A 12,867-nucleotide genomic window follows, 5' to 3' on the forward strand; every position below is an offset into this window, starting at 1 on the left:
CAGGACACTCTACCTTGACTTTCTCCCTCTGGCTGGTCTGGCAGCGCTGTAAATCATGGCTTTATTTCTGAGTTCTCTCAAGGTACTCAGACTGCCTCAGGGTTTAAAATTCCCACTTCAGGGGGCGCCTGGGTGGCTCAGTCGGTTAAGCGTCCGACTTCGGCCAGGTCACGATCTTGCGGTCTGTGAGTTCGAGCCCCGCGTCGGGCTCTGGGCTGATGGCTCAGAGCCTGGAGCCTGTTTCAGATTCTGTGTCTCCCTCTATCTGCCCCTCCCCTGCTCATGCCCTCTTTCTCTCTCTCTCTCTCTCTCTCTCTCTCTCTCTCTCTCTCTCTCTCCCCCTTTCTCTCTCTCAAAGAATAAATAAACATTAAAAAAAATTAAAATTCCCACTTCAGAAGACCAACAAAGGCAACATATTGATTGGTGGACAATACTCTCAGAATTCAACTTACAAAGGATCAATTCTTCTGAAGGGACACAGTTATGTCTGTTTTTTTTTTTTATTTTTTCAACATATATATGAATAAATAGAACACACATGTAAACTTTACAGACTCTGAATGATCATGTTAATTGAGACCCAGCTGATTCAGTTTCGAGTGCTATCTTTCACCTCTGTGTTAAAATGGCAATGGTTATCAATCTTTAACAGACAAGACTACGAGCAACGGACAAAAACAGAACAACAAAAAACCAACCTTCAAGTCAGTATGCCTTTTTATATGGACGCCACTTTTTTCCATATCTGTTTCAAAAGTATCAGATAGTGAACATTTAGTGGCTAGATGACAGGAGAGCAAATCTTCCTGCAAAACAGACTAGAACTTCCTTGACCACTGAGATTTGGAAGTGAAATCAATAAAAATCTATCAAGTACTCAGGGTAGATCTGGTTGGCGTCAAACACCACAAAGATCTTTGGGTTCCAGGTATCATCCACACAGCTGTCGTATAAATTCACATAGCTCCCGTCCTTGGAAGGAGGCCGCATGTATTTGGAGTCTCCGTTTATGTAATCCCCAATTAGCACTCGAGCAAGAAACATAGATTTATACGTTCTGAACAGATGCCGCTGTTGCAGGCTGACGCCATGAATTTGGAATGTGTTTCCGTGCTTTATGTCATCTTTGCAGAAGCGACTGGAGTAAGCAGCATCTCTAGCAAAATAGGTTCCTTAAACAAAAAGGACCAGAAGAAGCCAAGATTACTCTGAAGAATATAGGAAACACAAGCAAAAACACTCTAATTGTTAGGGGAGCAGACACGTGGAATCGTATAACGAAAGGAGATGTGGAATGTCCTTGTCTGCAGATCTTTAAGGAAAGAACAGAAAGCACATGCTGTGGACCACCCCACAGATAGATTTGTTACACAGACCATTCCCCACCACCGACACCCTCCCCCGCTCCCACCAAAACAGAGCTATCAAGTCTTCTATTTTCAAAAGAAAGCTTCTAGAGAAATCCAGTACGTAAGACAGATACAGTCTGTTTCCGTGACTAAAAGTAAGGCAAGGCCTGAGTTTTACCTGCTTGAATCTCCCTCCCATTTCTATTTCCCTCCAGCACTTTCCTCAGCCCACTGCCCTTGGCCAGCATTCACTGAGCTCTGCAGAGCGCAGTGGGAACTACTGGTCTATGGAGATTATTTCAAAACCCAAGAAACCACATTTCTATGATATGGGGTAACAAATCAATAATATTTCTGGAGATAGTAACCACCCCACAACCACAAAGAGATCTCTGAAGAGTGCAACACTATTCACATCGAAGCACTCCCGAAGTACAATTTCACAGAGGTTCATCGCCTACATGTGAAAAGCCAATGAAGCATCAAATCTTCCCAAACGGTAGGCCTAGGAGACTGACATCGTGAAGGGAATATTTACTCTAAAATATTTGGGAAACGAATCACAAAGTCTCAGGTTACCCAGTGCTGACAGGATTTATGGTAACGCTTTTCTAATCCTCTTACAGTCAGATCAATGGGATGACCTTTTCAGGAGTTACTTTAAAAATTAATTTACTCTTTAAAAATGTAGCATATCTTGATCCTAAGTGGTAGCCAGCTCTCTCGCTGGAGATAAGGTACAAAGTAAGGGCCAGAAAAATAAACATTCACCCCTACTTTTTCTCCTCATTTCTCACCTTAATTTGCTTGAGTAGTAGGTATAAATTTGAGAGCCTGGACTTTCACAGTATTAGAAAAAAAGGTGAGGAGTTCCCCCATTACTCCTTATTGCTCATTAATATCCTTACCTATCATTTTCTAAAAAACAAAATGAACAGAAAATACTAGTACCTAGACCTGGGTACAATGTGATCAATTTATTTTATAGTTCTTTATACATTGGACATAAAACGGTTTGGTATACAGTCATACCTGTATAGGATTTATACATGGAAATTAAATGTAATGCAAAAATCAGCCAATACAGACATGCGGTCCCATCTGAATGACTGGGACTTGGGGAGCTACTTAATCTGGTAGAGGTGTCAAAGTCTTACTTCTACCTTGTACATGCAGGAGGTGGCTTTTCCGTGGCTCAGAAACTCTGAGGGTGTGCCAGGAACCTAGTACAGTTTAACTTTTAACTTAATGACTATCAAACTCCTGAATTATAAAACAATCAATTATCTCTAAAGAGACGAGATTGTCTCCTAGGACTCAAACTGGGCCTGGAATTCTGACAATTACCTTTCCCAAAGACAGCACCATGTATACCATTTATTCTCCAATCGAAGTTATGAATGCAAATTGCTTCCACAAATTCACTGCTGGTACCATGAAAGAGCATCTGTTCATTAATCTGAGGCACGCCTCGTTTTTTCTTGAGCTGAGCCTTTTTCCTAAGCACACAATACACATAGGCATAAAACACACAGAGAGATAGACCATAAGTGGCATTTATTAATTTTCAGAAGAGCCAAGTTCAATAACGAAGGGTAAAACAGAAAAGACTTCTTTAACATAAATCATAGGTGGTGAAAACAGCTCTGGAAAAGAAATAACCTCAAATGCTCTTGGACACATAATCATCTTACCAAAAATTATTAGTTAAAATTGAGACTTAAGGTTGAAAATTATACTCAAAACTATAGACATATCCCAGATGATGCCCCATCATAGTCAAGGTAACTGAATGCCTAAGCCAGCCACGCTTTATAGATGCCTAAAAATGACACGATAAACAACGAAATAATATAAACTTCAGAGAGTCTTTAAACAGTGCATTCCTTGAGCAGGGACCATGCCTTAATCTTTTTATCTCCAGAGACTAGAAAATGTTGGTTGGATTGAACTGAATTTTGAATCGTAGGGCTGGAAGGAACATTAACCCATCTAGTTCAACACACTTCCCAGTGAACAAATCTCTTCCAACATATAAAAAGATATTCAGTGCAAGACTGATTGTAACAGTAAAAAACAAACTAAAAACAGCCTAAAATTCTTTCATAGAAAAATGAATAATTATATATCCATACCTTAAAGTTAAAATAAACCAGATCTACATGTACTAAATAGACAACTCTTGAAAAATAATGTTGAATGTAAAAGGAATGTTGCAGAAAGAGACAAATGACTCAATACTGTATATTGTATATGAACACATATAGGTAGTAAAAAATATAAAAACATGGACAAGAAGGTAGAACACCAGCCTCAGGAGGAAAGCAGAACAGGAAGGGGATGGGATAAACACTTCCACTGTATTTGTAATGTTTGTATCTTTAAAAAAGCCCAAACAATACATATGCACTCCTATGTTTATCGCAGCATTATTTATAATTAAGATATGGAAGCAGCCCAAGTGTCCATTGATAGGCAAATGGATAAAGAAGATGTGGTGTGTACACACACACACACACACACACACACACACACACACAGTGTAATATTAAGCAGCCATAAAAAAAAAATGAGATCTTGCCATCTGCAACAACATGGATAGACCTAGAGGGTATTATGCTAAGTGAAATAAGTCAGACTGAGAAAGACAAATATCATATGATCTCACTCACATGTGGAATCTAAAACAAATGTATAAACAAACAAAAAAAACATAATCAGACCTATAAATACAGAGAACAAACTGATGGTTGCCAGAGGGCAGGGGGTTAGGGGGCCGGGCAAAATGGGTGAAGGGGAGAGGGAGACACAGGCTTCCAGTCATGGAATGAATAAGTCACAGGAATAAAAGACACAGAATAGGGAATATGGCCAATGATATTGTAATAGCCTTGTATGGAGACAGATGGTAGCTATACTTGTGGTGAGCAGGGCATTGTGTACAGAGAAGTTGAATCGTCATGCTGTATGCCTAAAACTACTGTAACACTGTACATCAACTATACTCAAATAAAAATAAATAAATAAGAACAAATAAACATAAAACTAAACAGTCATGGAGGTGAAAAGCACAGCACAGGGAGTAGAGTCAATGATATTGTGATAACACTACGGTGACCAATGGGAATACATGTATTTTGATGAGCAGCGAGTCACGTGTAGAATTGTTGAATCGCTATGTTGTACACCCGAAACTAATACAACACTGTGTGTCAACTAAACTTCAGTAATAAAAATAAATTTTAAAAATACACTAAAAAATGAAAAAGCCCACATACAAAAATGAAGAAAATATTAAAAAATGTAACTATCAAAATGTTAAATCTCATTGTCAGGTACAAGAGTGTCTGTGAACTAACTGCAGCATTTCCATATTTCTATGAAATACTTCATAGAAAAGAGATCCTAAAAATTTAAAAATCCCCTCCCCTCATTATATCTCTGATAAATAGCTACTTAACATCTGCTTCAATTCATTCCAGTACACACTTTGCACGACAGCACAACTCTCTGTGATCAGCTAGAATGGTTAGGAAGTACGTTGCCCGCAATACTGAACCAAAACCTGACTTCTTGTTAATGTCCACTGATTGGTCCCAGTAATTCTCTCCTGAACACAGAACAACTCCAATCACTTATATGTAACAACTCTGTGATTCTCCAAAATATAACCAATGAACACCAACCTAGGCTTTCTTCTAGAGGTTAAACATCCATTCCCTCAACTATTCTCAGAGGGCACGGCTTCCAGGCCTTTTTCTATCCTGGACAGCCTTTAGTTGACAAGAGTCTTCTGGATACCTTCTAATTTATAAATGTTGGTAAGAAATAGAAAAAGTCCAGATACCATCAGCCAGCACGGCTCTCCTGGTGTACCACCGAGTTCATTTTGCAGCAGAGGCGTGAATTTGTAGTCACTCAAAACACAATTCTGTACTCACTCAGAACCTCCAAGACTTTCTCAAACCGATCTCTTTTTGGCTTCCTATATTTGTACAACTGATTTATAAACCTAATGTAGTAGGTTCATTTCGATTAAACTTGATATAGTAATTTTTTAAAATACATAATTGATAAGCAACATGCAGGTTAGTGACTATGTGGGGGAATGGTACTTGCATTTATTTTTTTTTTTTCAACGTTTATTTATTTTTGGGACAGAGAGAGAGAGCATGAACGGGGGAGGGGCAGAGAGAGAGGGAGACACAGAATCGGAAACAGGCTCCAGGCTCTGAGCCATCAGCCCAGAGCCTGACGCGGGGCTCGAACTCACGGACCGCGAGATCGTGACCTGGCTGAAGTCGGACGCTTAACCGACTGCGCCACCCAGGCGCCCCTGGTACTTGCATTTAAACAAGAGAAATGGTGGGGCACCTGGGTGGCTCAGTTGGCTGAAGGTCCAACTCTTGATTTTGGCTCAGGTCATGATCTCACAGTGAGTTCGAGCCCCACACAGTGCAGAGCCTGCTTGGGATTCTCTCTGCCCCTCACCCTCTCGTTCTCCCTCTCTCTCAAATTAAATAAACTTTTTAAAAGCAACAGAAATGGAAATGGTCTTTCTCAAGAGTCATTTGACAATATGTATCAAAACTTCAAGGGTGCCTGGGTGGCTCAGTCGGTTAAGTGTCCAACTCTTGATTTTGGCTCAGGTCATGATTTCGTGGTTTCGTGAATTCAAGCCCAGCATTGGGCTCTGCACTGGCAGCATGGAGTCTGCTTGGGATTCTCTCCCTCTCTCTTTCTGCCCCTCCCCTACTCTTGCTGTCTCTGTCGTTCTCCAAATAAATAAGCAAAATTAAAAAAAAAAAAAACTTCAATGTATATGCTTTGATCTACTGGTGATGGTCTTTCAGATCATTAAGCATGGTGTTAGAAGGATGTGCATGAAACAAATATTTACTTCAGAAAAACCCAGCATGTTTTCACTATGAACAAATTTGCTGACTTTCTCTTTTAGACCTTTAGGTACTGACTTTTGTCTTTTTTCTTATGATACACATTTGTTGCTGTTCTAAGCAAGGAAAAAATCTTTAAAAAAAAAGATAATATAATTTGTTTTGACAAATTTGTTTCAATCTTCCAAAGTCTTTCTACTCATGATTCATTTACACAACAAATAAGCTACGCTTTCTAGTTTTAAAGCTTTCACAAGCGTGATAAGCAAGCCTTCTACATTTCTATCCAAATTAACAATCGAAATGTTGAGGGTCTCAAGAAGAAAGCATGCATGCCACTCAAGTTACTCTCTGCCCAATACTTATAACTGGGTATTAGTTTTTCTCTTCGAACTACTACTGGCATACATCTATCTTGCCTCCAGCATAAGCACCTTTGTCAACCATATTGTAGAAATCAAGTTGTATTGTCTAAGGGGCTCAGCTGTCTACCACTATGGTAATCCTCTTAGTTAGCTGGGCACAGCGCTAGTGAATTCGTACTCTTTTTCCCCAAGTAAATATTTGTTTAGTATACATCTTTCTAAGGTCAAGCTTTACCATCTGTAATGACTAGAATGCACTTCAAAATCAGGACACTCATTAATTTCTTTTAGAAATTAAAATAATTTCTAATTTGAAAATTCACTTGAATCTCTCTTAGTGTGAGCATTGAAAATCTGCTGAGTCACTGGATTGGATGTGGCATATACCAGTTGAAGGCAGAGTGGGGTGGGGGCAAAGCTTTGCATCCCCACAGCATAATTTATTCTAGTGCCAACTACTAAGGCACCCATGAAATGTGCAGCCTCACATACTATGGCTTTGGGGTTCCAGAAAGGTTCACATTGAACTCTAGGACCTCTTGGGCTGCAGCTAAACCTTTGGGAAACATCATAGGACTCAAGCTACACTAAGTTCTTCACAACCCTGCCCTCCTATGCCCAACCCCACAGTCATTTCTGAACTTACAGAAAATACTGCAGCACCTACTTCTTGAAGGTATCTTACAATTACCCACCGTCTCAGGGACTAGGGTGCCAAAAGGGCTAAGTTGCAATGCGTCCTGAATTGCAACAGGAATATCTTCATGCTCCAGAATGAAGGAAGTTCGCCTAGGTTCAGACCAGTGGTTCTCCATCCTGGCTGCTGATTCTCCATCAGAATCACTTGCAGAACTTTTGAAAGGTAAAAGTGTCAGAACACAGAGGCTCTAATTTAGTAGACCCGGGATGGGTGATAGACATTGCCGCATGTTAAAGAGCTCTGCAGGTGATTTGGAGCGCCGCTCCCCTAAATCCATATTCTTCGTGAGGTAGCAGCTTTCACTGCTCTCATTTCCTTGATGCCGGATCCTGCCCAACCCTGGGTCAACCCAACCACCTTCACTCTCTGCTTTTACGTATGGACTGCTGAAATAGATCACACAACATCCCCGTGGTCCCTACTCCAAATTCACATATTCCGACATCAGCTAAACCCTCAGCACTGATGGAAATGCTATGGTCCCCAAGTTAGCTCTTTCTCTCCCATTTTCCATAGTGGTCATTCCAAATCTCCCCTCTTCCCCTATCGCTCTCTCTTATCCACATTCCCTAACCCTTCATTCTCTGTAGGTGACCTCGCTTACTTCACCAAGGACACTCGAAGTTTCAGGAATTCCATAACCTAACCCCTCTCCTCATCCTCTGCCTCCACTCATCTATAAACATGACTGGCCCACCCTTGTCTGGCTGCTTCTGTACATTGTAGTAAATTCTCTGAATTCCATGCCATCACACTTCTTTAGGAGCCTAAACGCATCAATTACTCTCCCCTTTCTCTTGTCCTTTAAACTCCCCCTCCCTGGGTTCTTTCCTATTGTAATTTATACATGCTCAGGTCCCTCCCATCTTTAAATTCAAAAATCTTAGCAGAACAAAACAAAGACAGCTTTCTTAACTCCATGGTACCCATCTTCTCACATCCCTCCTCCTCTTCACTGCTAAGCTTCTTGGAAGAGCTGTCACATTTGGTGTATACACCATATAGCATCTACCAACATTGCTCTCATCAAGGGTACCAATGACCTTGTTGCAAAATCCAAAGGACAAATTCAATATCATCTTGTTTGGCATCTCTTTTGTATGTGACCCTGAGGATGAGACCTACTTGCTTAAACCGCTCTCTCCCTTTGGTTTCTGTGACTCCACCGTATATTGTTTTTCTTCCACTTTCTGTGGTTGTTACTTCTCAGTTTCTTTCTTGAGTTTTCCTCTGTCCATCCCTTGCAGAGTTCAGCCCTTGGTCCTCTTCTTTTCTTAATCTACATACACTTCCTGGTCATCTTATCAATTCTACAGCTTCTACGACCTCACATTTCCTAACAACTCCAAAACTTTTATTTCTAGTCTACACCACTCTCCTGAGCTATGACACATGTACCAACTACTGCTTCCTGCCCATCCTCCCTGAAGACAAAGACCAAAATCTGTTTCTGCCCATATTCCGTTAGTCAACCAAAATGAGTCAGAAACTCTGGAGTTCTCTTTCCCATCTCCTTACCCACACCACTGAATACATTAAATCATGATTCTACATCCTTGATATCTCAAAACCGTCCTCTTCCTCCCAACACAGCACATACCACTTTGGTTCAAGCCACCCAATGTGGCTCAGTTTAATTACTGAAACAATTTCCTAAACTGGTCTCCCTTTAAACCAGGGTTTCTCAACCTTGGCACTATTGCCATTTTGGGCTAAATAATTGTTGTGGGAGGCTGTCTTGTGTACTGTAGGATGTTTTGCACCCACGCCTTCTCCCCAGTAGATACCAGTATTAATTCCTCACCCCACCACATGACAATTAAAAGTCATCTCCAGTCATTGACAAATATCCCCTGATGGGCAAAATCACTCCTAACTGAGACCACTGCTTTAGACCCCTTCTCCACAGTACAGCCTGCTAAATTATTTTTCTAAAATGCAAATCATATTGATCATTCTCTTGCTTAAAATTCTATAATGGCTTTCCACAGTCCTGGGAAAAAAAATCCAAACCCCTCAGTTTGATTTATAAGGCCCTGCATGGCCTACTCCTTCAGACTCTCTGACCTCAACTCTGGGTCAGTTCAACTCTGGTAAAGCTACTGAAGAAAATCACACAACTATTCCAATGGCTCTACTGCAAACTCCTCCATGCTCAACCTCCTGACTACCTTTCTACCTTCTTCTCTAACCACTCATCTTAATTTTCATTTTTATTTTGTGATACAATTGTCTAGCTCCTTGTCTAAATTATGGTCCTGTATACTACTATATCCCATGTGTGCCTAGGAAAGTGCATGTCACAAAGTAGGTACTTTGATATATTTATTAGAAGAAAGGAGAGGGGCGCCTGTGTGGCTCAGTCAGTTGGGCGTTCAACTTCAGCTCAGGTCATGATCTCACAGCTCCTGAGTTCGAGTCCCGCATTGTGCTCTGTGCTGACAGCTCAGAGCCTGGAGCCTGCTTCGGATTCTGTGTCTCCTTCTCCCTCTGCTCCTCCCCTGTTCACCCTCTGTATCTCTCTCTCTCTCTCTCTCTCTTTCAAAAATAAGTAAACAACAACAAAAAAGTTTTTTTTGAAGAAGAAAGGAGAAAAGTAAAAAAAAAGGACTGAGCGACATGGAAATGGATGTCTGACCGCCCGTACGGTGAGTCAGAGGTTATGTGACAAGATTGACCAGGATTTTAGTTCTTAATGGAGATGTCAAAATAACAGGTTGTCCTTACTACGAGACCCAGTATTTTCTAATGTCATAGCAGGTGACAGGTTCATTTACCATCACAGATTTCTATAGGCCAACATTACATAAAATCATAAAGGGCGTGAACAGAGTGATACTTTTTCAGTGAAATTCCTAGTGTACAATGTTTAAACATGTGGATTCACTGGTACATTTTTACCACTATGATTAAATTGAGACAACTCTAGTTATGAGTTTAGTTATAATTGAACTCCACTTCAGAGGCCTGATTAAGAATAATGAATTAAGTTTTCATCAGACCATTTTAGAAAAACTCACTTTATTCACTGAGAGAATAAAATTTAAGGGGAGAGAGGCCTCCATCTTCCTCAACAAGAGAATCATGTCAACAAGAACCCAATAAAAGTGAGAATAAACTGAGGGTAGATGGCGGGGGGGAGGAAGGTGAGGGTGGGTGATGGGCATTGAGGAGGGCACCTGTTGGGCTGAGCACTGGGTGTTGTATGGAAACAATTTGACAATAAATTTCACATTAAAAAAGAAAAAAAAGAACCCAACAAAACCTTCTACACTCAGTTACACTCATTACTGTCAGAAATAAAAGTTAGCTTGGTCCAAAGACTCAGGACTATAAAGAATACAAGCTGAAACCCCTTATTTTACCATAAACTATTATGACAATAAAACCAGGAATATATTCAGGCCATATTAACTACTTATCAGGAGCATGAAAGAATTCCATGTATCATTACCAAACAAAAGTCAGCCTAATTTTCAAGTATATGCGAATGAAATGAGTTAAGGTCTGTGATTTTCTTTGAAATACTTCAGCAACAACAATTGAAAACAAAAAAGGAAATGGATTATGTGTGGTTAAATATGTTAAGTCGGGATGATGGATACATTATATGATTCATTATATTCATTATATTAGATTCTATTATTTGAAATTTTCCTGAGCAAATACTAAATGCCTGCTTATATTTAAAAAATTAAAAATCAACTATCATCATAAATTTAATTTAAATATTTAATAAAAACAAATAAAAATTTAATAAAAATATTTCCACTTATAAACCACTTATTTTAAGTAGCATTTGCTATTAAAAAATACAGCACAACAGGTTAATTTGGACAATACATTTAAGTTTTCTGTAATGGACTTTATTTTTAGATGAAGTGCATACTGAGCAATCCAATGGCTCATTTATACCCTAAATTAAGCAGTAAATCTACTACCTAAACTTTGGGCCTAATAAGACATTTGAAAGTATGTTCCACAATGTCCTTCAAAACAAAATAAGCAAATGACTAGAGGCAAGATAGTGTAATTGCTTTTTAAAAATATTTCAGCAATGTTGGGGTGCCTGGGTGGCTCAGGTGGTTAAGCGTATGAATCTTGATTTAGGCTCAGGTCATCATGTAACGTTGGTGGGATCGAGCCCCGAGTCAGGCTGTATGCTGGGTGTGGAACCTGCTTGGGATTTTCTCTCCCTTTCCCTCAGCCTCTTCCCGACTGGCACACGCACCCTCCCTCTCTCTAAAAAATAAAAAATAAATAAATGAGTTCAACAATGTTTCCAGAGACTTCTAATTCCACAGACAGGTCTGTACCACCAAAGTAATGTCTGTACCACCAAACTAAAGAGCTCCCTAGATTCCCTTCTAATGCAGATTTCAGCCAAGACTGCACAGTTCTGCACCTGGCAAGGAGAGGGGGTCTTTGCCCTTGGGGGTAGTATCACAGGGCTGGAAGTGAACCTGACCTTCACCTCTAGGGCAGCTCTGTGTCACTCCCCGAGAGAGTGCTGAGGAGGAGCACTGACAGACAGGGTTGAGATACCACAAGAGAAACACACAGCGCATCTCCACAGGTGGTACAACACCTGAGGGGCAGTCCAGTTAGACATCTATGTTTTGCTATCTCTAAGACTACAAAGGTCTTAGAGGCCAAAGAGAGGGTTCAGATTGGACACCGTCTCACCTGCAGAAGAACTCCCACAAGTCCAGATTTTGAATTCTCTGAATTCTTTTAATTCTGTGGCGATCCATTGTTTTCCCAAAGAGACTAGCAACTTCATTATACTCATGTGTTTGATTGTGCAAAGGAATAAGCTGGAAAAAGAAGTTTGCATAGTTTTACTGGGGCCCTTTCCGCTCTTCCACAGTGGGGTTCATCAGCTCTGCTCTTACCTGATAGGGCACGTCAGTGTTCACGTTCTCCCAGTGCGGGGGCATGGGGATAGCCTCGTTTTCACATATATAACTTTACATAGCAAAAGACAAGACAAAATATTAGAAGCTGTTAATAATCATTGTCAGTGCTTTAATTCCACCTTTTCTCCAAAGCTGAATTTTCACGTCTAGGGCATTGTGACAAACGCGATGAACTGAAGCTCTCGGCTCTTTATTTTCAAATATTTACTGCATGTCTTCTGTGTGCTACTTTTTTAGGTGTGGAATTGAAAACTCTGGTGGAAAACATCCAGTCTTAAATAACATCAAAATTTCACAAACAGTTGTTTAATGCTGTCCTGTTTTTTTTTTTAATTGTCACAATTCCCTTAAAATATAAGGAAGATTTTAGATAAAGGAAAGGAATTTCCAAGAAGAAATGAAACTCTCGATTTAAAATCAAAACAGAACAAAACCCTCTAAAAGACTGATACTGCCTACCAAATAAAATCCAAACCTCTTGGCAATACATGCAATGTGCTTCAAGCTCTAACTCACACCTAAGCTATTCTCTGTTTACTGCCCTCTCTTCCCCATACACAGCCTGCATTAATTCACCCAGTGAAGCCAGCGAAACTTTGAAAAACCTGCCCACCAAGTTGAAGCCACTGGATGTAA

General features: G+C 40.2%; 1 protein-coding gene across 5 annotated transcripts in view; it reads right to left on the minus strand.

Moving 5' to 3' along the window:
• Window positions 1-702: 702 nt before the first annotated feature.
• PARP11 (poly(ADP-ribose) polymerase family member 11) overlaps window positions 703-12,867 on the minus strand; it is a 66,591-nt gene continuing 54,426 nt past the window's right edge. For all 5 annotated transcript variants that reach the window (XM_023256689.2, XM_023256688.2, XM_006933421.4 and 2 more), the window contains 4 exons: window positions 12,208-12,280; window positions 11,999-12,129; window positions 2,700-2,851; window positions 703-1,175 (listed from right to left, as the gene is read on the minus strand). In XM_023256689.2, the coding sequence (XP_023112457.1) occupies window positions 859-1,175; window positions 2,700-2,851; window positions 11,999-12,129; window positions 12,208-12,280 (673 nt within the window). In that variant the 3' untranslated portion in view covers window positions 703-858. The remainder of the gene's footprint in view (window positions 1,176-2,699; window positions 2,852-11,998; window positions 12,130-12,207; window positions 12,281-12,867) is intronic.

The sequence above is a fragment of the Felis catus genome, chromosome B4 (assembly GCF_018350175.1).
Source record: "Felis catus isolate Fca126 chromosome B4, F.catus_Fca126_mat1.0, whole genome shotgun sequence".
Classification (NCBI taxonomy): domain Eukaryota; kingdom Metazoa; phylum Chordata; class Mammalia; order Carnivora; family Felidae; genus Felis; species Felis catus.